This window comes from Theropithecus gelada, chromosome 5 (assembly GCF_003255815.1).
Source record: "Theropithecus gelada isolate Dixy chromosome 5, Tgel_1.0, whole genome shotgun sequence".
In the NCBI taxonomy this organism is placed as follows: Eukaryota; Metazoa; Chordata; class Mammalia; order Primates; family Cercopithecidae; genus Theropithecus; species Theropithecus gelada.
This window is the reverse complement of record NC_037672.1, coordinates 8,818,232-8,845,446: the sequence shown is the minus strand read 5'-3', so window position 1 is coordinate 8,845,446 and position 27,215 is coordinate 8,818,232. Positions and strand designations below refer to the sequence as shown.

The window sequence follows — 27,215 nt, the reverse complement described above, 5'->3', positions numbered from 1 at the left end:
GGCAGAGAAAGAGATGTGATGGTGGAAGCAGAGGCAGGAGTGACGCCATTGCCAGCTTTGAAGGTGAGGAAGGAGTCACAAGCCCAGGAATGCAGATGTTCTCTAGAAGCTGCAGCAGGCCAGATTCTGCCCTGGAGCCTCCAGAAGGAACCAGCCCTGCAGACACCATCGTGTTTGCACTGCAAGATCTATTCTAGACTTCTGACTTCCAAAACTATAAGATAATCCACCTGGCTTGTTTTCAGCCACTGAGTCTGTGGTAACTCACTACAGCAGCAATGGGAAACTAATACAGCATCCAACAGAATTATGGAAAAAAATCCAAGGAGTGTGAAAGCCACTCCCCTGTTCCTCACAGAGCGTCAATATAAGGTAAATTCCATGCCCTTTCCAAAGTTTTTATATATATAAAAATGTCATATTTATATAGGTTGTATATTATATCGTATAATATACATAATATAATGTTTATATATTATATATTTGAAAACAATGAAATAAAAATATGTAGATATATTTTTATATATTATATATAAACATTTATATGATATATAAAATATATGATATATAAAAGCATATGTGTATGTATATATTATATATGAAATATAAATGATATATAAATATGTATCATATATAAATATATGTATATATTTATATGTATATATTTACATATATACATTATATATTTACATATATACATATAAAATATTTAAATATATATTTTATATAATATAAATATATATAATATATATTTATATTATATAATACAATATAATAGAATAAAAATATATATACTATATAAACAGCATATATAAATAACATAAATATATGATACATAAATATGTGCTTATTACATATATAATTGTATATATAAATATATGTATTTATTACTTTGTTTTCAAATATACATAAATTTGTTTATTACATATATAATTGTATATATTAACTATATTACTTTCTTTTCAAATACACATACTTGAAACATATTTGAAAACAAGGCAATAAATATATATTTATATATACAATTACATATGTAACGAACACACAAATATACACACATATATTTCATCCAGCCCTCTGAAGTGATTGCCTATCCAAAAAGACTTTCAAATTTTTTTCATTCTCTTATGAGGTTTTGACAGTCTATTAAAATGGCTCAGGAGGCTAATAAATTTGAGAAGGGAAAGACATCTTTGCTCATTTCATCTGCAATTAATTTTGGCTCAGGGCCTCAGTCATCAGCTTGGGCAACTGTAAATAATTGCCATCTTTCAGAAACAGCTGGTTTTCCAAATTGATTTGCCTGGCACAGTGTTAACTCTCTGAAGAGTGAACTTCCAGTGAGCATCATTCAGGCCGCGTGGGGCAGGGGCTTTGTGGGGGGAGGGCTTACTCTTGAGAAGCACAGACTCTGTGCTTTTACAAATCAGGGGGTCAGAATTCACAGGAAGTCATTCTGATTCAGTGCAATAAGTTTTCATAATTGGCAAGAATGCAATATGCTCTTGAGTAGTAGTAAAAAAAATAAAATAAGAATCCTTAAGGTTTCTGTTGCCTGTAGTCCCCGTAGCTTCCCAATAAATTCTACAATTTCAGAATCAAAGGCCTCAGAGTTTACTGCTGGAACTCATGACACTGGATCCAGCATGTATGAGAGGCGAATGTGGTAAAAGAGAGAAAGCAGGGTGATAAAGCATCTGGGCTCTGTGTCATACTGGTCCCGCACCTGCTAGCTGGGTGACGTTGAGCTGGTCATTTAACCTCTCTGATATGCGTTTTTCTCTTAGTGAAAGCGGCAATAATAACAGACTTTAAACCTCAACAGGTATTGTCATGAGAATCGTACTGTAATTCACAGTGCCTGGCACAGAGAAGATACTCAATAAACATTTAACTATTGTTATCGATTGAATTGCGTCTCCTCAAAATGCATATGTTGAAGTCCCTAGTACCTTAGAATGCGACTTGGATTTGAAATAGGATCATTGCAGTTGTAGTTAGTTAAGCTAAGATAAGGTTATACTGGAATAGGGTGGGCCCCTAATCCAATATGACTGTCCTTAGGAAAAGGGGAAATTTAGATGCAGGCATACACACAGGCAGAACACCCTCTAAAACTTAGAATTGTGCTGCCCAAAGCCAAAACACACTAGAAGCCAGGAGAATCCCTGCAACAGACCCTTCCCTGGTGCCTCCAGAGGCAGGGCCCTGCAGACACCTTGACCTTGGACTTCCAGCCTCCAGAACTGTGAGACAACACATTTCTATTGCCGAAGCCACTCTGTCTGTGGGACCTTATCACGGCAGCCCTGGGAAACACACAGTTACTCTTGTTGTTAATATCCCTGAAGAGAAGCAGACATGGAAAATGCTGAAGCTGCCCTGCTGCCTCTCAAAGACTAGAAGACGAGCCCAAGGCCAGGTGCTGCTTCCTCCAGCACTCAGCAAGTGCTCCCTCGGGCCCCTGCTCTGTGCCAGTGGACAAAGCAGACAAAGGTCCCTGCTGTGGAGAAGGAGAGCTCCTCATGGGGGCACAGACAGTGTAACAAGGGAGTACCCCATACAGTGTTTTAAAAGGTGAAGGGTGTTATGAGAAAACAGTAGAGCAGAGAAAGGGGAATGGAGAGGCGGGGACACTTGCCATCTTAAATACTGTGGTCAGGCTCCAGGTGAGCCCAGTTGTCTGGGAAGAGCATGTCAAGCAAAAGAAGTGGCTGAAAGAAAAACCTTTGGGAAAGAGGGACGCAGTGAACCTGAGCAGCTGGAAGGCAGATTAATTCAGGGCAGTGGAGGGCATGTAGGGTGGGTACCCCACCTATCAGGAACTGCAACCTTTGATAGAGGGACAGAACCAGGCAAAATGTCCCTGTAGAAAGTGAACCAGGAAACCAACCCCTGGCCTCATTCTCTTTCTTGTGCCTTCCGATTTCTGACCGCTGCTTTCTGATTTCTGCTGAAGCCACCCAGAGGTCAGAGGGCAGGGAGCTTGTTGATTTGAACTCATGGGTCTCCCTCTAGGACAGAGAGCAAGAATCTGAGAGGTGACAGGGATGTCTGCAGCAGCCCAAGGCAGGGGCAAGGATGTGTCTGCCGCTTGAGGGACCAAGGGGCTGGTGGAGGGGCATGGGGCTTGAGGGGATTCAAATATGGTTTGCAAATCTTTTCTCCCATTTTGTAGGTTTTCTCTTCACTCTGTTGATTGTTTTCTTTGCTGTCTATAAGGCTTTTAGTGGACAGGGGTGTTAAAAGGAGAGTGGCAGGTCATGCTTTAAATCCCTCCAGCAGCTGTAGACAAAATAGATAATGGCAGAGGGTGATGAGGGTAGAAACAGAGAGCGTTGTCACGAGGCTTGGAGAGAGGCTGATTTTCCCTGTGAATCATCAGACTGACATGTGCTCTCGAACTAGCCTCGAAAGGACTGAGTTTAGTTAATTTCCCTTGACAGTCATTCCTTTTTCATTGATAAATAATGATTCTATGGCATTTCTATAGGTCACAGACTGGAAGAAACTACACCCTTCATCCACTAAAATATTAGATCAAGTCCCCAGTTTATTTAACAAATGTTCCAGGACCTTAGGAGAAATGAGGGCTGTGGCAAGCAGAAGCAGAGCTAGATTTTCCCCTTGGCTCCCAACCCAAACCCCCTGGGGGCCTGAGCTCAGTCTGGGGGCTGGGTGGCACCCCCGGATCTGAGAAGTAAAAACTCAGGCTAAATGACTTTTCATGTTCAGAGCTTAGATCAAAAGCCTTAGTGTTACCATTGCCTGAGCAGGAAGCAGGCAGAGGAGTGCGGACTCTCCTTGATATGGTTTGGCTCTGTGTCCCCACCCAAATCTCACCTTTAATTTTAGTTCCCACAATCCCCATGTGTCATGGGAGGGACCCAGTGGGAGGTAATTGAATCATAGGAGCAGTGACCCTCATGCTGTTCTCATGATAGTGAGTGAGTTCTCACAAGATCTGATGGTTTTATAAGGGACTTCCCCCTTCACTGGGCACTCGTTCTTCTCCTTCCTGCCACCATGTGAAGAAGGAGGAGTTTGCTTCCCTTCCACCATGATTGTAAGTTTCCTGAGGCCTCCCCAGCCCTGTGGAACGTTGTTAATTAAACCTCTTTCCTCTGTAAACTACCCAGTCTTTGGCAGTTCTTTATAGCAGCATGAGAATGAACGAATACACTTCTGGTTATGACAGGTCATCCTCGTGGGGTGCGGACTGGGTGGGGATGAGGAAGGGAAGAAACAGAGTCAGTGGCTCAGCATCTGCAAGCAGAAAAGGTGGGATTTTGCCCTGGAAGCCCATTCCCCTGCAGTCCCCACTCCCACCCACCCCAAGCTCTGAATAATAGCTTTTAAGTAAGTAGCTCTATTTTTGAGTTTGGCCAAGGACATACATACAAGTCCGTTCCTGCAGCTCACCCTCTGACTCTTGGGATATATTCCTGAGTCTTTACTTCCCCCCAAAATTTTCCTGATTTCTTCCCTATCCCTCTGATAACATCCTTTGGCTCCCCTGTATCTGGACTGGCCCCACCAGCTTCACTCACCAAAGGAAAGTGAGGATGTGGCTCATGGGGTGCGGGGTGGAGACAGCACTTACCATCCCCTTGTGTCAGTGCTAAGTGGTGGCTGTTCCCACTGCCCACTGCCCTCTGCTGACTCTATGCTCCCGGCGTGGAAGCCCTGATTCCTAAGCCATCTGGACATCCAGTGTCTCTTTCTCTGCTCCTTCAAGAGCTAATTTTTTTCCACTTGCCCAAATTTCCAAGAACAATTTGAATGTATCCTCACAAACCTGTTTAGAACCATATTTTACCTTTTTCGAGGAGGGTAAGAGGATGAGGGGGAGTGCTTCACTTAGAAACCGCAGAAGCTACGGCCTCAAGCCAAGGTTGTAAAGTGACCCAAGAGGAAGAGACGTCCACAGGACTGGAGAACTCAGAAAGCCTCTCTGCTGCCGGCCTTTCCCTCCATCCCACTCGGCCCCAACCCAAGTCTGTTTTGCACTTTGGTTGAAATATCTCAAGACACTTTAATTTGTTATACTTAGAGATCATGGGCCACCCTGGGATGATAATTATTTAAAATGCAACTCTCATTTCTCACACCTTTGGCCCAGACAGATATACAGATATCTTTTATGCACATTCATCTTTTAAGCAGAAATTTCCCAAAAAGTTTGTTTCATTGAATGATATTCTGTGTTTAATTTAGAGAGAGCCTGTCCCAACCAGAAAATTGTTTCTGGAACTCTGTCCTCTGAATATAAATTTGAAAATTTCACTAGCTGGCAATAACCACAGCTTTCCAAGGTCTTGGCTTCTTTTCAGAGAGATGTGTGAAAGTAAAGATTAGCCTTTGCTTGTTTAAAACAGGATTACTAGCAGCTAAAAGTAATACTGGAATGTGAAATTTCTTTTCGTGTAATATATCTTGGCCTTCTTTTCTCTGCTGAGGGAGCTGCGTCAGTGCTAACCACACCATTCTCCGCTCCTTTCTCCCATCCTTTTGTAGCTAAAACTTTGACAATAATCCAACTTCTGACTAGAGAGTCACCAATTGCTCGTGTGTCAAGGGTTCCTCAGGAGCTCCTCCATCCCAACGTGTCATGAATAGGAAACAGCTATTAGGGATGCCTGGGGGGTGGCCCTCATCTGGGCCACATCTTGCCCCAGCATTTGCATTTCTCTCTGAAACAGTCTCAGTTGTCTCCACGGCTTTGGCTGAGTTATCAGGGGAAACCTCATAGAGTTGCTTTAAAATGTAAATTTGAAAGAGAGAAAGCGCGGGGTGGGGGGTGGGAGGGAGGGAGAGAGAGAGAGAGAGTGTGTGTGTGTGTCGTGTGTCATGTTTAAAGACATGGCCGTGGTAGTTGTCATGCATTCAATACCATTAATGGTTTGCTCAATGGTGTACCACTCAAGTAAAGCCTATTGAGGAAATCACACCAACTGACTAAAGAGGGAGCTTGCCTTTGGTTGGGATCCCTGCAGGAAGCAATCAGACAGGACGTCCTGAGGGAGGCAGAGCCCCCACCCACAGAGCTTCCTCCTGGTAGGCTTCTCCGCCCCTGCGACAGTCAGTCCACATGGCCCACAGACCCGGAAGCATCAAGCCAAGCAAGGTCGGGGATTATGTAAATCAGCAGAATTTAAAAAGGCCCCGGCCTGGAGTTGGACACAGAATGGGGCATCTTCTGTGACCAAAAGGCTCACCCTTGCACAGGAAGGAACTCATGCAGGACGCTGTGGTCCCTGAGAAAGTCAGGAACTCCAGCCGTGCACGGAGTACCGCATGCAGCTTATACAGAGAGATATACACATTGAATACAATATAGACAATGAGCAATAAATAAAGTGTGTATCAAATAATGTATGTAAAATAATATGAAAGCACATTAAATCAGATTTGGAAGCTTTAGTTGAAATAAATTTGAAATAAATGAAATTTTAGGCAATGTTTTCCTTCCCTCCAGCTCTTCCTTTTTTAAATGTTGTTTATTGACATATAATAGTTGCACATATTTGGGGAGTACTTTCCTTCTTTTGTTACATACATTCAATCATTTAGCAGGCAACATTACAAGCCCTGCCCTCCATCAGGTGTTAGCTCCTTGTATGGGTTTGCCCAGGCTGCCAAAACAATGTACCACAAACTACGCGGCTTAAACAACAGGAATTTCTTGTATCACAGTTCTCAAGGCCAGAAGCTGAGAGCAAAGCATGTGCAGGGCTCCTTTCTCCAGAGGGCTGTGAGGGAGAACGTCCAGTGCCTCTCTCCCAGCTTCTGGGAACTTGCAGGGTGATCTTGGGTGCTTCTTGGTTGGCAGAAGCATCATCCCGACCCCTGCCTCATCTTCACATGGCATTCTGTCTATGTCTTTTTTGTTTGTTTGTTTGTTTGTTTGAGATGGAATGTCTCACTCTGTTACCCAGGCTGGAATGCAGTGGCACAATCTTGGCTCTCTGCAACCTTTGCATCCCAGTTCCAGCGATTCAACCTCCCTCCTGCCTCAGCCTCCCGTGTAGCTGGGATTACAGGCATGCACCACCACACCTGGCTAATTTTTGTATTCTTTTTAGTAGAGATGGTGTTTCATCATGTTGGCCAGGCTGGTCTTGAACTCCTGACCTCAAGTAATCCACCCATCTTGGCCTCCCAAAGTGCTGGGATTACAGGCATGTGTGCATGTCTGTCTCCATGTCCACACTTTCCTTTTTAACAAGGACACCAGTCGTCTTGGATTGAGGCCCATCCAAATGATGTCATTTTAAGTTAATCACCTAAAAATAAAGACCCTATTCCCAAATAAGATCACATTCTTAGGAATAGGAGATCAGGATTCCAATATTTCCTTTTTTGAGAGGATGCAATTCAGCCCGTAAAGCTCCCCAAGGAATGAGATTCCTGGCTCTGTCTTCTCTGTGCCCCAGTGCCAATGCTGTTGGAGGCTCTCAGTGACCTCAGGCAGCTCACACAAATGAAGGGAGAAAAACTTTGGGAGCATGTGCATATTCTTTTGACAAATGTGACTGTGTATTTGCCTCAGAAACACTGAGGAGAGGAAGTAGAGCACAAGGGTTAAGAGCAAGACTCCGGAGCCAGAGTACCTAGACTTGAATTCTGACTCACTGTGCAATCTTAGCCAGGTTACTAAACCCCTCTGAGCCTCAAGTTCTGGATATAATAGTGGGTGACAATAGCACCTACCCCAAGAAAATGTTATCAGAGTTAAGCTATTAATATATGCGAAGCACCCGGAACCATTCCTGGTATAATAGTAAGGGGTGTAACAATGTGCAAACATGGGAATAAAGACAGCATGAGATAGGCATAAGATAGGGCAGCCCCACAGATCAATGGAACAGAATGGAGTCCAGAAAACAAAAAGTTGCTAAAGTAATTCAATGAGGAAAGGATAGTCTTTTCAACAAATAGTGCCACAAAAAGTAGATATCCACATGGAAAAATGTGAATGGCAACTCTTACTACACCATACAAAAAATTAACTCAAAATGGATCATGTATCTAAACATAAAAGCTAAACTCTAAAACTTCTAGAAGCGAAGAATAAAGTTTTGCAACATTGGAATAGGAGAGATACAGAATCACAAACCATTTTTCAAATGGTACACTGGATTTCATCAAAATTAAAAACTGACTATTTAAAAGGTATTGTTAAGGAGATAAAAAGGTAAGTCACAGACGTGGAGAACATACCTATAAAACACATTTGAGGGGGGATGTGAATTCAGAATACATAAAGAACTCTTAAAACTCAATAATAAGACCAACTACCCACTTGAAAATGAGCAAAATATCTGAACACATGCTTTACCCAAGAAGATATTGAAAACATCAAAAAGGACATGAAAAGACGCTCAACATTGTTAGTCATCAGGAAAATTAAAACTAAAACCCACATGAGATACCATTGTTCACCAAAAGGGTGACAAAAATTTAAATGGTTGATATAATACCATGTGTTGCCAAGGATGTGGAATAACCGGAAGTCTCACCCACCGCTGGTGGGAACGTAAAAATGGCACAACCACTTCAGAGAACATTTCAGCAGTTCCTTATGAAGGTTGTACCCATCCAACCCAGTCATTCCACTCATAGGTATTTACCTAAGAGAAATCAACACACATGTCTACGTGGAGACTCATATACCAATCAATACTCATAATGGCTTTATTTCTCAGAGCTGAAAACTATAAACAGCTATTGGGTCAACAGGTGAATGGAGAAACAAATTTTGGTATACCCATGCGATGGAATACTGATCAGCAATACAAAAGAACTGTTGATACGTACAACAAGAGGCCAGGCGCAGTGGCTCACACCTGTAATCCCAGCACTTTGGGAGGCCGAGGCAGGCGGATCACGAGGTCAGGAGATCAAGACCATCCTGGCTAACATGGTGAAACCCCGTCTCTACTAAAAAAAATACAAAAACTTAGCCGGGCGTGGTGGTGGACACCTGTAGTCCCAGCTACTCGGTAGGCTGAGGCAGGAGAATGGCGTGAACCCGGGAGGCGGAGCTTGCAGTGAGCCGAGATCGCGCCACTACACTCCAGCCTGGGTGATAGAACGAGACTCTGTCTCAAAAAAAAAAAAAAAAAAAAAAAAGAGATGTACAACAAGAAGAATGAATCTCGAAAACACTGCAATAAACAATATGAAATGCTAGAAATGATAAATCGAATCCTTGTGCTGGAAAGCAGATTGGAGGTTGCCTGGGGTTGGGGGAAGGGACAGAAGATAATTTTGGGAAGTGATGGAAATGTTCAATATCTTTGTAGTTGTGGTTATAAGGTATATAAATTTGTCAAAACATACCAGACCGTGCAATTCAAATGGGTACATTATACTGAATGAAAACTACACCTTTATAAAGTTGCTTCTTAAAATCCTAACCAGAACAAAAGGTTCCCATTATTATTTCACCAGAGGTCCCAGACCTGTGGGGAAGGGCACTGGGTGCTGGGTAAATGGGGGCTGAGTTGATGGGTGACCCCATGGCTCTGGAGTCCCCAGAGGGGTTTCCTGGGAGCATTAGGATTCTGACACTCATCCCCAGCTGACATCAGTAACCTTCAGTCTGCTGTTCGTCTGAGTTAATGTCTTCACTCATGATTTTAATGTCAAGTGGAAATACCATGTTCGCTCTAATCCCTTCTGACAGGCTGCACTTTAACTGGACTTAAAGGAGGGAGGGAGGAAGAACAGAGCCGGGAGACTGATTCTCAGATGGGAGGGTTGTTTTATCCGTTCTTTCTCTTTCAAAGCTGTTTCCCTGGTATGTTCCTGGACCATCTTTAAAGATCATTTCCAAATCAGGGAGAATGTGTTCAGCTTTTCGTTGGTTCAAGTTACTGGTTCCTCAAGAGACTTTAGGGAAACAAAACAAAGAGCCACATGTCCCTCAGCCCACCCCTTCCAAAGCATCTGAACGTCAGCATCATGGTGTAAGAAAATGGTTCTCAACTGACTTTTGTAAGCACACTTTCTAACTCTGAAATTGTGGGTGATGCACTTGAAACTCTTTTTTAAAAACTTTAAAATACTGAAGTCAGTAACCATGTATGTTAATTTCAGTGTAACAGTGTAACACATGCTGATCTTAGTGTAACAATATAACACATATTAATCTCATTATAACAATGTAACATGTGCTGATCTCAGTATGACAATGTAACACATGCTGGTCGCAGTGTAATAATATCTCCCAGCAACTGTGATGCTCTTTCATGGCACATTCTGTTGTCATTTCAGCACCAGGTCACTGCATACTCTAATCCAACTCCCCTAAGAAGCTTAGGAGACAAAGTTCCTGCATATACCAGTTATGAACAGCCTTCATTTTCAGCAACAGCTTAACTTTGGGCTCTGTCCTGTTAGCCACAAGAAAAGCTGTGACATCTAAAGATTGTACCAAAATCATATTTTACACAGTTATGAAAAATTGCCAGTATGAGTATTGGAAATCTTTGGTGATTAGGAAAGAATAAAGACATAATACAGGGGATGGACGGAGATTTGCATCCACACACTTCAACTAAATCTACTTTTTGGTGTTTTTAAGTCAAAAATCTCCATAGAAAATCAGGAAAACTGACAGACAAATAAAATAATAATCACATATTCCCCCAACCAGAGTTAGCCATTATAAACTATTTCTGCATATGTAATTTATATTACATAACTACATGTTTTAGTATATACAGATTTATGTCCTACTCTTTTCGCCTAAGATTGTACCCTGAGAATTTTCCTATACCATTTTACAATTCTTTAAATTATGTTAATTTCTACATATTTATCATCTAAATATTCCAGTATTTATTTAACTAATTGTTGGTGGATTTCTAGATTATTTCTATTTCCTCAGTAGTATAAATAACACACCAATGAAGGTCCTTGTCCATGAATCTTTGACCAAACATCTATTTCCTTAGGATTAATGCTTAGAAGGTGAGTGACTGAGTCCAAGGGTGTGGACATTTGCAGCTGCCCCTTGGTTTAAAACAGCATCTATCCCTCTTCCTTCTCTCTGAATAATTAGCCCCAGATGACTTTTGATAAATACCATAGTCACTCTTGGCCTCTGATCCTGGGCCCAGATCACTGAGCATGCCATGCCGAGATTGACATGTGTTGCACTGAGATTAATGTGTGTTGCATTGTTACACTGAAATTGGTGTGAGTTACACAGAGATCAGCGTAATCTCTCTGGGCCCACAATTTCATAATCTCTCTAAGCACCTGGTATTTCTAGGCTCTTTCTCCCATCACCGTTGCAGGAGTCCTACCTGGCAGTGGGACCCAGCTCCCTTGCTCATGTTGCATTGGCCCTGGCACGACAGCCCCATCAGTGTCTCCCCTTTGATGAGACCCGGCTCATGAGGTCCTAGGAGGAAGGGATGCTTTAAATGCAGGCCTCTCTCCCTCTTGCCTCAATCCGCCCCCCCCGCCCCGCTCTCTCTTTCTCAGAAGCTGCTGGTCTTTGCTTCTCCCCATGACTCTCGCTGGGCCTGACTTCCCTCCCCACTTCCCACCAAGTGAAGTTACTGTCCCTCAGCATTCTCGAACCTCACTGTCCTCCTCTGCAAATGAGAATCATTCTGCCTGCCTTATAAAGACAGACCTTCACTCCCTTGGAAACACTTAGTCCACACCTGTCAGATATCCTTCTAGGCTCTGGGGAAGCAAAGATGAAGGCGCCTGGCATTCAAGTGAAGAAAGAGAATGAGAGAGCCAGGAATGCAGAGGACCAGAAAAGCCATCAGTGCTCTTGTTTGGGTCCAGGAGCTGGACATCCAGATGGGACACTGGGCTGTCACCAAGTGGTGGCATTGTCTATTTCTAGTTTAATGTCAAGAAAATTTAGTGTATCAACAACCAGAAAAGATTTTGTAGATCATCCCAGCTTTGCCACTTACCAGCCACGTGACCCCGGACAAGTTTTCAAAGCCTCTGTGCCTCTGTTTTTCTACCTGTAAAATGGAGCAAATAATAGAACATACTCAAGGGTGTCAGGATTAAATAAGCTGCTGGATGCAAAGTGCTTAATACAGTGCTTGGCACATAGTAGGTGCTCAGTAAATGATCATTAGCTGTTAACATCTAGACTAGCTGTTAATATCTATCCATTATCATCAGAAAAGATGAGAAATTAAGACATGAAAGGGTTAATTAACTTGTTCAAGGCCACACAGCCGGCTACAGGTAAGAGTTGGGACCGGACCCCCAGGGCACTCCTTAGTTAAAATGAATGATATATTTTCTGTCATTTATTGGCAACCTCTTTTGTTCATGAGTCTATTTCAGGCACTGTGAGTTCTTTCCCTTTATCTCACAGTTACCCTGCAAAGACGGTATTATCATTCTCATTTTCCAGGTGGGGAAACTGAGACTTGGACGAGCTGTGTAACCTGTCCTGGGTGCAAAGCTGGTGTAACCTGTCCTGACTAGAAATGCCTTTTTGAGACATGTAGTCATCAGCCAGGCACGTTTTCCTCCCAGGCATCTGCCTTTCTGGGTCAGCACCCTCCGGTCCTTTCAATGTTCATGCCTAGGGGACCAAAAGGTCTGTAGCCCCAGGCAGCACCACATGGCCGAGGTGCTCAGCTGACCCACAGGGCTATGCCCTTCACACAGGCAGCTGTCACTCACCGCTCAGTGCTGGCCGGCTCTGCCAAGCAGAACAACCGTCCATTGTCTAGATGGCTTTTCACCTGCTTCCCTCTAAGGAGCAGGGTATGAGGAAAGAGGAAGAGGTAGAGGGCGCTGGGGTCCCTGCAGCTGGACTCCATTGTGGAGAAACCCTGAGGCTTTGGGGCAGGATTGCAACTATTCATCTCAGTGCTGTGACCTTCGCGCCGTCACCTGAAGCTGGCAGGCAGGAGGCACGTGTGCTCTGGCTTCATGGCCCTCAGCAGTGTCACTGCTTCCCCTTGCCCAAGATAAATGACTGTTGTGATGAGGACCTGCCAGCCTCAAAACCTTTGCTCCCACGAATCCCTCTGCCTGACAAGCTCTCCACATCTCTGCCTGCTACTGCCTCCTCCAGGAAGCCTCACCTGATTGCCTCATTGAGAAAATCCATGAATTTTTATTCAAATACCCTGGGCTCAATTTCTGGCCCTCTCTCACCTGCTTGCTCTGTGGTGTCTGCTGTTGTCTCACCTCTCTGACCCTCAGTGTTCTCTTTTTGTGAAATGGGGCATGAGAGGAGGATACCTCACATAATGTGAGTACCTAATGTGTGTATTGCATGCAGTCTCTTTTTTACCCTCACTTCCGCTGCAGACACTCCTGTTGAAGGATATTTCGATTCTTTTGTCACAGATAAAGGCCCTGGGGCCTTGGGAAGTGAAGTCACATGCCGGAGTTCATACATCTGGAAAGTAGTAAAGCCAGAATATAAACCCAGGTTTTTCTGTCTCTGACATTCAGCTACGATTACTCTTCCAGTCATTGGCAGTTGAGGAGCTGTTTCTGACCAAGTGGACAGGGGGCGCAGGGGGCACAGGAGCCAGCCAGGTGGAGGTCAGTGACAGTCCTAGGCTGAGGGAAGCTGACTTGGAGGACATAGCTTTAGGGACTTCCTCAGGGACTCCCCACCTCACATCCCACAATGAAATTGACTCCCCCAGACACAGGCAGACTGGAAAACGACATGGGCTTCTCTGTCTACTCCCACCCCTGCGCCCGCTGTGGGTGCCTACCCCTACGAAACCCACCACATGGAAACCCAGAGGAATCGCCTTCCATGCAGGCTGGCTCTGAAGGGAGAGAAGGCCTGTGCTGACCATATCCATCCAGTTCCTCCTCCCAAACTCCTGATTGGAGGAGTCCACCCCAGCAAGGAAGATTAGGAGGAACGTGCTCGTATTAACACTGTAGGTGCTCAAGAATTGTGACTTTCTCTCCCTCACTTTTTCCTTTCTCATAAAGGGCATTGCTTCAGGGCTGTGGCTGTGAAGAAGGTGACCCAGCTGTCTCAGGATCAAAGCCGGTTTTTAATCATGATGCCATTGCCAGTTCCCAGTGCCACATTGTGGTTACAAATGGAATAATAGCTCTCTCTCTCTTTTACCCTGGACTAGGGCTTGGTCATTGAGCACCTGGGACGGAGACCCCTCCTCACTGGTGACTTTGGGCTAATGGCACTCTTCTTTGGGACCCTCAGCATCATGCTGACCCTGCAGGTGAGATGATGTGCTTGTCACATTTGAGGGAGATAAGCATGGAGCTGGCTTCTGGCTTCATCATTTTGGGGCCTTTGATTTGTGGGTTCATACTTCTACCAGCAGTGCTTGTGATAAAGCTCTCCCTGGGGGCAGCTCATCTCTGGAGCTGCTCAGGGTCTCAGTGAAGAGGGTTTGGTGAGGGGTCCTTGGACTGGGACATGAGAGACTTGAATTCTGGTCCTGTCACTTCCGCTGATGAGTTGTGTAATCTTGGGCAAGACACTTTCCCTCTCTGAGCCTCAGTTCACCCATCTGTGGAATAGAAGAGCTTGCACTAGACAACCCTAAGATGCCCCTTCCAGCTGTCACCGCCCAGCATAAATGCCAGGTGCTGCATATTAGCCACTTCCCCAGTGGTCACAATTTTATAAACAGTGGCTCTGGAGCCAGACAGCCTGTGTGGATCTCGGCTTTTCCTTACTGGTAATGAAACTTTAGCAAGTCAGCTCCTCTCCAGGCCTCATCTCTAAAATGGAACAGTCAGTCGTCCCTTCGTCCAGGGGTGTTGTGGGATGAAATGAGAAAATGCACGGAAAGCACTTGGAACAAGCACTCAGTGGACGTCCATGTAGGTGGAGGGGTGACGAAGGACTTCATCCTTACAACATCGGTATTTTTTTCTTTTATGGAGATAAGGAAACTGAGGGATAAATATAAATAAAAAAGCTTCCCAAGGTTGCACCACCAGAAGGTGGCAAGCTGGGATTAGATCCCCGGATGTTGGGCTTCTGTCCCCTGCATGGCTCAGGGCAGCCTGCATTAATTGAACACTGCCTCAGTGTCTCCAACTCATCTTGGTGCCATGGGAAGCATGAAGCAAGGTTGCAGCAATTGATCAATCTTTGCATTTTTCAAAAATGCATCTGGAAATTGGTAGGTGCACATTTTGATCACCTGTCAAATGTCTTAGTGGCCCAAATGTTTCTAGAAAAAGGCACTGTTAGCATGGTGGTGTGTGATGGGTGCCCTTCGAAGAGGTGGGGCTGGCGAGCACGCTGACTGGCAGGAGGTGGAAGCATTGCCTTCAAGGACAATGTACTAGCAGGTGCAGTTCCTTCCTGACAACCAGGCCCAAGCTGTCCCGAGCCTGGGCATCTTTACAGTCCTCTGAAGTTCTCAGGAAGCTAGTTGGGTGATGTTCTGGGCCATTGTCTTTCTGAAACTTGTGTCAGAAGTTTAAAAGGAAGGCCTGAAGCCCACGAACCCCATCTAAGCCTCACTTCACAAGGTCTCAGAGCTGTTCCTGGCTTGGCCGCCTTTGTCTCCCCCAGTGCCCCACACCCTGCCCCCGGCAGCTCCTCAAGGGGCCTGGCAGTTTCCTCTCCTAGGGCTCTTCTGTGCTTGGCTAGCTTCTCCTTGCTTTCTGGACTCAGGAAGCCTTGGACACTCCTGGACACCTCTTCCTGCAGGAAGCCTCCCCTTGCTTCCAAGTCTGGGTGAGGTGCCCTCTCCTGAGTTCCCATAAGCCCCAAGGGGGAACCCTGTGAGATCACTTATCACGGACCATTGACTTTCACTGTTGATGCATCTCTCTCCCAATAGACAGTGAGTGAGTTGTGTAGGGCCATGCCTGAACCATATCTGCATTTCCACCTCCCATCCCAGTGCATGGCACTCAGGGGCAGCTGAGATCAATCAGTTGAATGAGTGAGTGAGTGACTTGGTACAGATTCTCATACAGCTTATGAAAGTCCATGAAGCTCCTCTCAACCCTTAGAGCTAATGGATTTGGACACAGAACAAGGGGAAGTAAGGAGTTCCCCATTCCTCTGCCCTCTGTACCTGTCGTCCTCTACTCCAGACTATTTGCAGTTCACCCCTGCACTGTGCCCTCTCAGGCTTCTGTGCCCTTGTGTATGCTGAACCCCCTCCTGGAACCTCTTTCCTTTCGTTTCCTACTGGGCTGACTCTGGCTCAACCTACAGAGGTGAGCGCAGGCTCTTACCTTCCCTTCAAGTCAGGTGGCCTCTCCTGGGGCAGCCCTGGCACCCCCACACACTCAGAACCAGTGACACTGTGTTCTAATGCTCAGCCGTCCAGTCTGCTAGAGCAGGAGCAATCCCAAAACATCCTTTTGCAACCAGCACCAAGCCGCCCACCCCCCAGATGAGTGACAGCTTCTCCAGACACATTCCATGAAATGAATTAACTCATCTCACACCTTGCAAGATGGCAGGGGTACAAATACGGTTCTTTATATAATAATACCAGAACTAAGGTAACTTTTTAAAAACAAAATATAGAAGTCTTTAAAATGTATATGAGGAAATATATATATGTGTATATATATACATACATACACGCACACTTTAAGTTCTGGGGTACATGTGCAGAACATGCAGGTTTGTTACACAGGTATACATGTGCCATGGTGGTTTGCTGCACCCATCAACCCATCATTTACATTAGGTATTTCTCCTAATGCTATCCCTGTCCCAGTCCCTGACCCCCCAACAGGCCCCGGCATGTGATGTTCCCCTCCCTGTGTCCGTGTATCCTCATTGTTCAACTCCCACTTATGAGCGAGACATGCAGTGTTTGGTTTTCTGTTCTTGTGTCAGTTTGCTGAAAATGTTGAACTTTTATAAATGTGATAAAGCTGTGAAAATTGCTCATATTGCCTGCTGCCAACTAAGCACTCAATCAATGTGAGTTATTGATTTATTTACCACTTCCTGTATGCCAGGACTATGTCAAACTCATCACAGGCTTCATCTGATTTCATCATGGCTATAAAATAAGCAGATGGAATGACTGAAGGGTTGTCATTGTTCCCATGCTACAGATGCTGAAGCTGGGGCTTGGGGACATCCAGTGACCTGTCCAAGGTCACACAGATGGGTGGAGGAGGAGCTGGTGTGGGAACTCAGGTCCTCTGGACACACCATCACCTCCTCACCTGACCACTCCCTGTTCTCTCCCAGGACCATGCCCCCTGGGTCCCCTACCTGAGTATCGTGGGCATTCTGGCCATCATCGCCTCTTTCTGCAGTGGGCCAGGTAAGGCACCCCTCCCTCCTCACTGCCCCGCCCAGGGGCTCATGGCATCACCAAGCTGGGGAGCTCTCCTCATACAGATGGGGCACCTAGAGCCCAGAGGAAGCAAAGCCTGACTGGGGATGTGTGTCTGCTGCCTTCCTTTTGGCCCGATTGAAATGTAGCCGACTGTCTGCAGTCTACCCCACAGAAGGTGAAAACGGGCTCACCTGAAGATGAGTGGGAGATAATATCCCACCGCACAGCAAGAGCAGTTCACACGCAGGAGGGCTCGGAGCCAGAGGCGACACTGGTTTGTGATGAATCAAAGACAACCAAGTCACACAGTCTGTGCCTAAGCAGTTACGGTCTAGGGTGAAAGATGTGGCAATAATCATGGCCATGTCTAAGACATATTAATCATTGATTTTGTGTTATACTTGGCTAAGAACTTGACCTGTGTAAGCTCACTTAAGGCTCAGGACAGTTCCAAAGAAGACAGAGATGGAAGGTGACTTGCATGAGTGAGTAGGTGGAGTGGCCTGACTGCCAGGCCCAGGCCCCCACCAACAGCTTACATGGTAGCTGCGTGAGTGTGCTACTGGAGTATCCCAGTCTCAGTTTACCCAGGACTCATTTCTAGCCCTGCTGTTTCCTAGCCATGAGTCAGTAGGAGAGACTTCTTCTCTTTGTCCGCCTCAGTTTCCCCATCTGTACAATGACAAGGATGCAATGCGACTGAGGATCCTACCATTCCCTGGCTCTGTGTCCATGGCCAGCAGGGACCTCCAGCAGAGGCCAAGGTCAGACTGAGAAGGGGGACTTCTCGGTCTTTTCGTTTCTTTCTAGTTGGCACATCAGCTTGGCTGAGGTTGAATTAAAAGCATGTTGATTTTTGTGATTGCAGCCATTCCTGCTTCAGGTATTAACTCAATGCAGAGGTCAAGAACAATCTTTGGTCTTTGTCTCCTAAATTCGAAGACCCCTAAATCTTAGCACTTGGTGTTGAAATGAAGTCTGTGCTGAAACATGCAGACATTCACAATTAACTGAGGCAGAACACGACATGGGAATGACTTCAGAGCTGGAGGGAGGTCAGCTGGCAGACGAGGAAACCTTCCAGGGGCTAAGACAAATTAGAATTAAGTCATCCCAAGTTGGAAAGACCGTAAAGATTTTCTAGTTCAGTCATTTATCAGAAGCTTAAGTCCTAGTCATGGTTTCCCTGCCAGAAATTCCTTCAGCCATGGCTTGATTACATCTATTGACAGGGAACTCACCACCTCACAAAACAGGCAATTCTATGTCCACAGGTCAGATTTGGTCCTGGCCCATTTTGTATGACCCACCAGCCAAGAATGGCTTTTGCATTTTAAAAGGGGGAAAGAAAGAATGCATGCCAGAGACCACATGTGGCCTGACAAGCTTCATATATTTTCTTTCTAACTATTTTAAACATTTGTCAATCCCTGCTATAGTTTCTTAGCTCTGAAATTTGGAACTGGGAGAGTGGGCTAGCTTGTGAGGTAGGGAAGGAGGAATTTCCAGGCAGTGAGAGCAGCCACTGCCAGAGCATAGAAAGAAGTTCGTGTCAAAGGAACCTTAAATAAACCACCAGGGCCAGAGCAGTGGTGCTCAAACATTGGTCAGTCACCAGGGCTTTTAAAGCCCTGGTTTTCAGGCTGCACTGAAGGGCAACCAGCCCATAATCTTGGAGGGATAGGGCTCAAGCTTGGCATTTTCTAGCGCTGCGTGATTCCAAGGTGCAGCCAAGTTCAAGAACCACTGGGCTAGAGCAGTTTTTAAACCCTGGCTGAATATATTACCATCACCTGGTGACTTAGGGAAAAAAAAACAAAACAAAACAGAGCAAACACGGATATTCAGGCCTCATCCGATGATAGCTGTGTGCCCATCAAGAACCGCTGCCCAGAGTGCAGGGTGAGACACAGAGGAAGAGTCCGGAGATAAGCTAGAAGCAGATCTCAGAGCGTCTTAGATGTTGCACTAGGGATTTGCAGTTTTGTGGAACTCCCTAGAGGTCTGTTGGGGAATCTGTGTGCATGAATGCCACAGGGCAGACCTGCAGCGAGAAGAAACTGGAGGCAGAGACACCCGCCAGGGGCCTGGAGCCGTCAGCCCAGGACAGTTATCCGGGACAATGCCACCCCTGCGAAGGGTCCCATGGGCGTTGCCACTATGATAAGCGCAGGTCATGAGGGCAAGAAAGCTGTACGTTTCTCGGTGTGATTTAGTGCTTCTCGAGTTACCTTTTTTTCCATAACAGCTGTTTTCCCAGAAGAAACTGTAAATGTCAGCATTGTATCTGAGTGAAAAGTTGACCTTCTTCCCCACCCATTCACACAAATAAGCCAGATTGGACTCATCCACAAATCTGCCTGAAGTTCCTTGCTAACCAAAACCACAAAGCTTAGCCTTCTCTGTTTTTTTTTTCTTTTTTTTTCCCCCCCAAGCCTTTTCGCAATGATCCTGATTCTGTTCCAATTGTTTCCAACTGTGGCTTTCTTTTGACTGTAGAACATGCTGCATTTCCAGGGCTTTAAATGCTGGGCTCCCCATCAGTGTCTATGAGACTCCCTGGAGGGAAGGCGACCTGTGCCTCCCAATCGCAGATCACCTGTCAGCCCCTGCCCTCCACTTCCCCAGTCCACCTTCAACCCCCTGTGTTGACCCAGCATCTGCGCCTCGCTGACTAGCAATGACTTTAGCCACAAGATTGACCAGGGTTTAGAAGCTTCATTTAAACTCACATTGATAGTGTACAGTTTAAAGCCTCAGGGAACTTACCTGTCTAAGGAAAGCTGCCACTTAGACTGTGAGATCATCTTGCATCTTCCTAAGTGGACAGGGAAGAGCGAGTCCCCAGAGGAGCCACCCCGGGAAAATGTGGCAGGAAGATGCTCAGAGCTGAATGGCGGAGAGACTCACTGGCCTGCTCTCCATGATTAAAGAAGAGGGATGGATCTCCCAGAAGGGGGCCAGGAGGCCGCCTGAGGCAGCTTCTGTGAGGAACAGGTCGATGTAAGAAGACTTGGCAAGGAGTTGAAATTAAGTGAAAGAAAAGAAAGAAAACAAGAGAGGCAGTTTCCTGCTGCATATTTTATTTGTGTGCATAACCCCAAGGCAGTGGCAGGGAAGTCTAACAAATGAGGCAAAAGAAAAGAGCTTCACCTTTTGAGAAAAGATCATTGCCAAAATGTGTCAATTCCAGTTTTAAAAATAATGTGATGCCCTGACTCTGTGCCTGGCACCAAGTTAAGTCCTCTGTGGGGAGTTTGTGTTTCAGTGGGGTGGACAGATGCAAACAAGATGGAGCATCTGTGTGTGTGTGTGTGTGTGTGTGTTATGCCACAGTGCCAGCCCTGGGCTGGGAGCTGGAGATAAAAGTATGAACAAGACAGTGTCTCTATCCCCTATCCCCACAGAGGAAGAGGAGAGGGACAGGAACCAGGTGAGAATGACCACTTAGACATTCTATAGGAGGAAGGGGGCTGGCGTTCTCAACTGCATTGGCTGCTGGCCCCGACTGACCCCAGGGCAAAACCCTCCTGCAGACAACGTTGATCATCCCAGCCAGGCTCTTAGGATTGCACACAGCAGGTGTGCCCCAATGGGAGCCTGGTGAGATCCAGAGCGGGTAAAGGCTGTGTCCAGCAGACCCAGGAGAAGAGTCTGGGACAGGAAAATGGGAGGAGCATCAGATAACATAAAGAGTCAAAGCCATGCACTTGTGCGACATTGTCTCAATGCCAGGCCTGCACCTGCGACGTCTGAAAAGAAGGAACCATGAAGCATCCTGGTCCTGCCCTACAAGTGGAAGGGCTCAGTCCTCTAACTCCTCCGGTGCTGGAGGAGCCCACAAAAGAGACAGACCTGGGAATGAATAATGATTGCTTACTGGATTTACAGGAGGCAGGAGAGGGAAAAAAGTAGGACACAATTTGTGTGTCAAATTCCATTGTTCATACGTGATCCCTTTCAATTCTCTCATGCCTGCAAGGTTGAATCCATGATCTCAAAAGTGGCAAGGTGGAGTCCAGACTCAACCCTAGCTAGGTCTGCCTCTGAATCTCATGCCAGGGGGGCCGGCGCTACCCCAAGTTGGGTGGGAGGGCTCTGTGCACCATCCTGCACTGCCCCGAGGGGGAGCTCAGCCAGCAGACAGCAAGTTCTCCCTGCCTGGCATGGGGTGCTTAGGCAGCTACAGGCACATTCTTACTTGTTGAATGAATAAACAAGTGAATGAAGAAATACTAAATGAAAGAAAAAACCCTATCCATGGCCTTGGCCTCGCCCCAATTACCTTAAGTATCCCAGAACTTTAGGGGGAGTCAAATCAGATGACTCCTTTCCCCCTCAGAAGTTAGGGAATTGTGTGCAAAGCAGAATGACAAATGACGTTCTAACCCTCCTGACCAAGCAGAAAGTGTTGGATAGAAGAAATAAACATATGCACATTAAAATAACTAGAGCTGTAAGTTAAGAGACATAACGACACTAAATTGGTATATAGTCACAATTTTTGAAAAATTATTTAATGAAAATCGAATGGAAAGTCTCACAAATCTAGACTTAAAACTAAATAGTAGCCGTTGCTCAGGACACATCAATGTCTCTAAAATGAAGTATTCAGAAGGTGAGAACTAACCCCAGCTTGGTGCTAGTCCCTGTCCAGAAACAAAGACCCAGACGCCACACCATTACCGCACAGGCTTTCAGGGAAAGGACTTAAAAGATGAACTATCTGAAACTACCCTGTGAACTCCAAACCATTATAGAAATGTGGAATTCCATCCAGCTCCAGCAGGCATCAGGGAATCAGGAGCTACGGTCAGGAGGGTTTGGTTTGTTTGTTTGCAGGTCTGTTTGTTTGTTTGTTTTAGAGACAGGGTCTCACTCTGTCACCCAGGCTGAAGTGCAATGGTGTGATCATGACTTACTGCAGCCTACACCCCCTGGACTCAGGCTATCCTCCCACCTCAGCCTCCTGAGCAACTGGGACAAGTGCATGCCAGCATACCTGGCTAACTTTTTAATTTTTTTGTGGAGATAGAGTCTTGCTATGTTTCTCAAGCTGGTCTGGAACTCCTGGGCTCAAGTTATCCTCCCATCTTGGCCTCCCAAAGTGCTGAGATTACAGGCATGGACTGCCAGGATTTTAAAGGCAGTGCGTGAATGGACTATTTATAGTCCTGTGGGCAGGGATAGGGAACCAGAGAGAGACGGAGGCCCTCCGGGATGAACAACAGTGGGAAGCTGCCACCACTTCAGGGGTAAACTAATTTTCGTTAAATTTCTCCATAACAAAAGGATAGAAACACTAAGAAGTAAGATTTCATCAGGTAGGGCTAAGCTTTTGCAGCTCTGCAAACCGTTGTGATATTTAAGATTTCTTGCCACCTCCCAAGCACCAGTTCTCACCCCTGTCGACAATGCGTGGCAGAGATTCATTTCCACTTTTATCAAAAACTATTTTGAGATTCTGAGAAGCAAACAGGCAGATTCAACAATGTGATGTGCTCCTGCCTGTGGTTTTGTTGGGCGCCCCATGTCAGACCCCGCACTCTGATGTCATTTTACAGGGCAATGCCCAGTGCCAGTGGAGGTTAAGTCGGTAACATTGTAATTAGTCCTTCAGCCCTGGGAGCACAAAGAGGAATAAGAAAGGTCCCAGCCAGGAGCTTGGAGTTCAGTTTCCAAGTAAAGAAGAGGAAGAAGTAGTCATTGGCTCTGTCACTGGGGTAAAAGGGGAGGTGGATAGAGGAAGATGAGACTCAGAGAGGTTAAGAGCTTTACCTGGATCACACAGAAGTGAACCAGAATTCCACTTCCTATCAGTTTGACTCCAGAGCCTGAGTCCTTAAGGTCTACAATAGGCAACTAAGCTAAAGGCGGGTCCCGGGCACTAAGGGAGCACAGAGGACATGTGTGTCTGGGTGAATGGGCATCACGTTACCTACAGGAGGTACAACTTAGATTGATTTCTATATATTGAGTCAGAGCAAGCACAGCCACCAAGTATGGGTTCTCAGGGTGTGCACTACACAAAAAGGCATTTCTAAAGACACAGCATCCCGGCCGGGCGCGGTGGCTCAAGCCTGTAATCCCAGCACTTTGGGAGGCCAAGGCGGGTGGATCACGAGGTCAGAAGATCGAGACTATCCTGGCTAACATGGTGAAACCCCGTCTCTACTAAAAATACAAAAAACTAGCCGGGCGTGGTGGCGGGCGCCTGTAGTCTCAGCTACTTGGGAGGCTGAGGCGGGAGAATGGCGTGAACCCGGGAGGCGGAGCTTGCAGTGAGCCGAGATCACGCCACTGCACTCCAGCCTGGGAGCACAGCGAGACTCCGTCTCAAAAAAAAAAAAAAAAAAAAAAAAAAGACACAGCATCCCATCTTAGGCAGGCACTAACCTATGGCCATTTCTAAAGACACAGCATCCCATCTTAGGCAGACACAAACCTATGGCCATTTCTAAAGACACAGCATCCCATCTTAGGCAGACACTAACCTATGGCCATTTCTAAAGACACAGCATCCCATCTTAGGCAGACACTAACCTATGGCCATTTCTAAAGACACAGCATCCCATCTTAGACAGACACTAACCTATGAGAACATGGGTGCCAATGTGGGGATGTGAGGTCTCCCAGCCAGGTTCTGACACAACAGGGCTGCACCATCTCCTACATCAACCTACAAGCAAAACAGTCATGCACACAGCTGGGAATACACAACATCCGCACATACTGATTCACACACATGCACACACACACGTGCACTCCGTTCTCCAGATAGCCTCTGAGCTTCCTTTCTAGCCCACTCTCAGAGACCTGATTCTCATCCTCTGCACGGTTCCAAAACTGGCATGGGTGCTCCACTTTGTTGGAAGGGCACAGAGCCTAGGTGTACACTGGCTCATGGGTGGGGAAAGCAGACAGCTGTGGGGGCACACATGTGCATCCGCAGGGCTGCTGCCATCAGAGAGGGCATCTGGAGAACTTCCCTGGCAAGGCTGGACCAGGCCACAGGATATAAACACTAAGAAGTAATCATTCTGATTACAACACTGATCGTTCTGTTTATTCAGTAACACACTAACTTGTAAAATATTTTCTTTGAGAAAGCGGCACTTTTTTTTAAACAGCAAAAGTGCCATTTGGGCTAGAAGTGGCCCTGGAGGTGACCAGTTAAAGGGAAAAGGAGGAATGTCTGAGTAGAGGGCAGACATCAGAGAGGGGATGTGCTAATGGAAGCCTAGGACACATGTATAACTGGAGAGATGCTCTGGAGTAAAGGGACCTCAGGGGACATCAGGATGCAGGGGAAGCGGTGGCCAGATTGTCGTGGGCCTCACAGGCTGAAATCATTAGACTTTGTCCTTGTGGGAGTGGGCTGCCACCAAAGAGTTTTGAGCTGGGACATGGCATTATCAGACGGATGTTTTAAAAGTCTGCAGAGGAGGGAATAAACCAGAGGTAAAATGTGGAATATGGGAGAGGCTTGGGAAGAGTGAATTCAGGAAGATCATTAAGGAATTTCTGTCAGTTAGTTATCACTGTGTAAACAATAGCCCCCAAGCCTCATGGGTTAAACACCAGTTATTGCTCCCAAGACTGAGTCAATGTGGCAGTTTTGCTCTTCTGGCCCAGGCTTTGTTGATTTCTGCTGGATTATTTCCTCCTATCTACATCCAGCTGGCAGGTCATCTGGGCACCAGCTAGTCCAAGGTGGCCTCATTCATTGGTCTGGCACTGAAAAGGGTGACTTGACCACATGTCCATCACTATCCCACAGACAAGACCAGGTTTGTTTATATGATGGTAGCAAGGTTGCAAGAGAAGAAGGGGAAGTGTGCAAAACTGCCAGAGGCCTGGGCTTGGAACTCCACACTATTTCTGCTACATTCTCTCAGCCAAAGCGAGTCACAATGCCAGCCCAGAATCAAGCGGTGGAGAAAGACTTTACCTCCCAGAGGAGCGGCTGCAAAAAACCAGCTATTCTACAATTGCCCAGAGGCAGTCACTGTAGAATAGGCAAGAGATGACAATTAGGGCTTTCCTTCACTTACCCCACTCCACAAATAATCACTGAGTGCCTACTAGAAAGTGGGCCTCCTTCTAGGCCTGGAGATGCAATGGAAGAGCAAACAGACAAACACGTACACACACGCACGCACACACACAGTCTCTGCCCTTGGGGATCTGACCTTCAATAACAGTGGTGGGTCAGGGGCCCCACTGGGAATATATGGTACAATCAAACTGGGATATTCTGAGGAATGTTCAAAAAGGACACAAATTGCTGCGCTGCAGGAGGGCTATAGGGGAATGCCGAAGACCTTGACCGTTCTGGCAGTCTCAGCGTATTATGGTCGTTTCCAAAGTTCCACCCCTCCAGCCATTAGCTGTGAAGAAAACAAAGCAACTTAACAAAAGTTAATTCATCAAAAGTCAATGCACTGAGTGGTCACGTTGCTGAAAATCAAATCATAGAGAAACACAATTTGCTGGATTTACCTTATCTCTTTTAACTATTTATGAAGAATGTATATTTGTGTGCATAGAATAGAATGATTCTAACAACTTTGATCAGTTTCTAAGTTCTTCATCATGTCTGCATAGTGAATTCTGTAGAATGCTTTTTGTTGTTGTTGTTCCCTCTGCTTCAGTTCCCTGTTGTTGTAGCTGGAGGTTAGTAAACAGAGAGAAGCCTCAGTCAAGTGGCATAGAATATACTTTTATCCACAATAAGAATATATATATCTTTCCCTTTCCAAATTCATTTTGTTCCAGAAATGTATACATACAACAGAAAATAGGATTCGGATAGCAAGCAATGTATCAACACGTTTATCTAATTTATTCATTCCTCTGTTTGGAAAACAAGAGTCTGGATAGCAAAGGTTCAGATAGTGAGAGGGATACCTTCACATTCACAGATTGGGTTTCTTTTGTTAACATCTTTTTATTCAAAAATGCATTTACCAGTCTTTGCTTTTTGATGAATGAACCTTGAGCTGACAGTGTGACTTTCATTTGTGGCATTTCTGAGTCCTCATTCCTGGACAGGACACAGAGGTACCACACCCCACTGCAGCCTGCCCCAACTCACAGAGAGGCTGTAGAGCTGCTGCCATCAGAGAGGGCATCTGGAGAACTTCCCTGGCCAGGCTGGACCAGGTCACAGGGTGTGATCATTCTGTTTATTCAGTAATGCACTAACTTGTACAATATTTTATTTGAGAAAGGGGCATTTTTTTTTAATAGCAAAAGTGCCATTTGGGCTAGAAGTGGCCCTGGAGGTGGCCAGCTAGAGGGAAAAGGAGGAATGTCTGAGTAGAGGGCAGAGATGGTCTGGGATGCTCTTGGAATCTTGCTGTGACTTTTCCAAAATCTACAGTAACTTGGGCAAGTCCCTGTCCCTCTCTGGCCTCAGTTTCCCCATCAGTGAAATGAGGGGTTGAACCAGATTAAGGGCTCTCTAACTACATGGCTGCACTTCAGAACCCCCTTCCCTGGGTGAACATCCCCCACCCCGGGGCCTGGATGAGGAGGGACCTCATCCGGGTTCTGCTGAGGAGGCCCAGAGACAGCATTTCCACGTATTTCCTGAATGATTGCCCAGCAACCAAAGGCTCCAGAATTGGTGGCCAGATCTACCAACCCTGTGGCTGTGCAATCCACCTCATTTAATCCTCATGGCAGCCCAGGAGACAGACCATCTCATTCCCACTTTGCACATGAAGGGCTGAGTCTCTGAGAGATCATAACTCATAGGTTTTACAGGGCAGGTGCCCCCGAAGTCAGAGGGGTGGCAGTGTTTGTGCTCTTAGCTACTGTAGTGGGCTGAGTAGTGTCCCCCAAAGATTCATGTTCTCTCAGAACTTCAGAATGTGACCTTGGTTGGAAATAAGGTCTTTGCAGATGTACTCAGTTAAGGATCGCAAGGTGAAA

General features: G+C 46.0%; 1 protein-coding gene across 1 annotated transcript in view; it reads left to right on the top strand.

Annotated features, from left to right (window-relative positions):
- The window catches only part of SLC2A9 (solute carrier family 2 member 9), a 192,563-nt gene that overhangs the window by 125,882 nt on the left and 39,466 nt on the right, over positions 1-27,215 (top strand). The window contains 2 exon segments of the mRNA XM_025386444.1: positions 14,118-14,219; positions 17,186-17,261. Of these exon segments, the coding sequence (XP_025242229.1) occupies positions 14,118-14,219; positions 17,186-17,261 (178 nt within the window).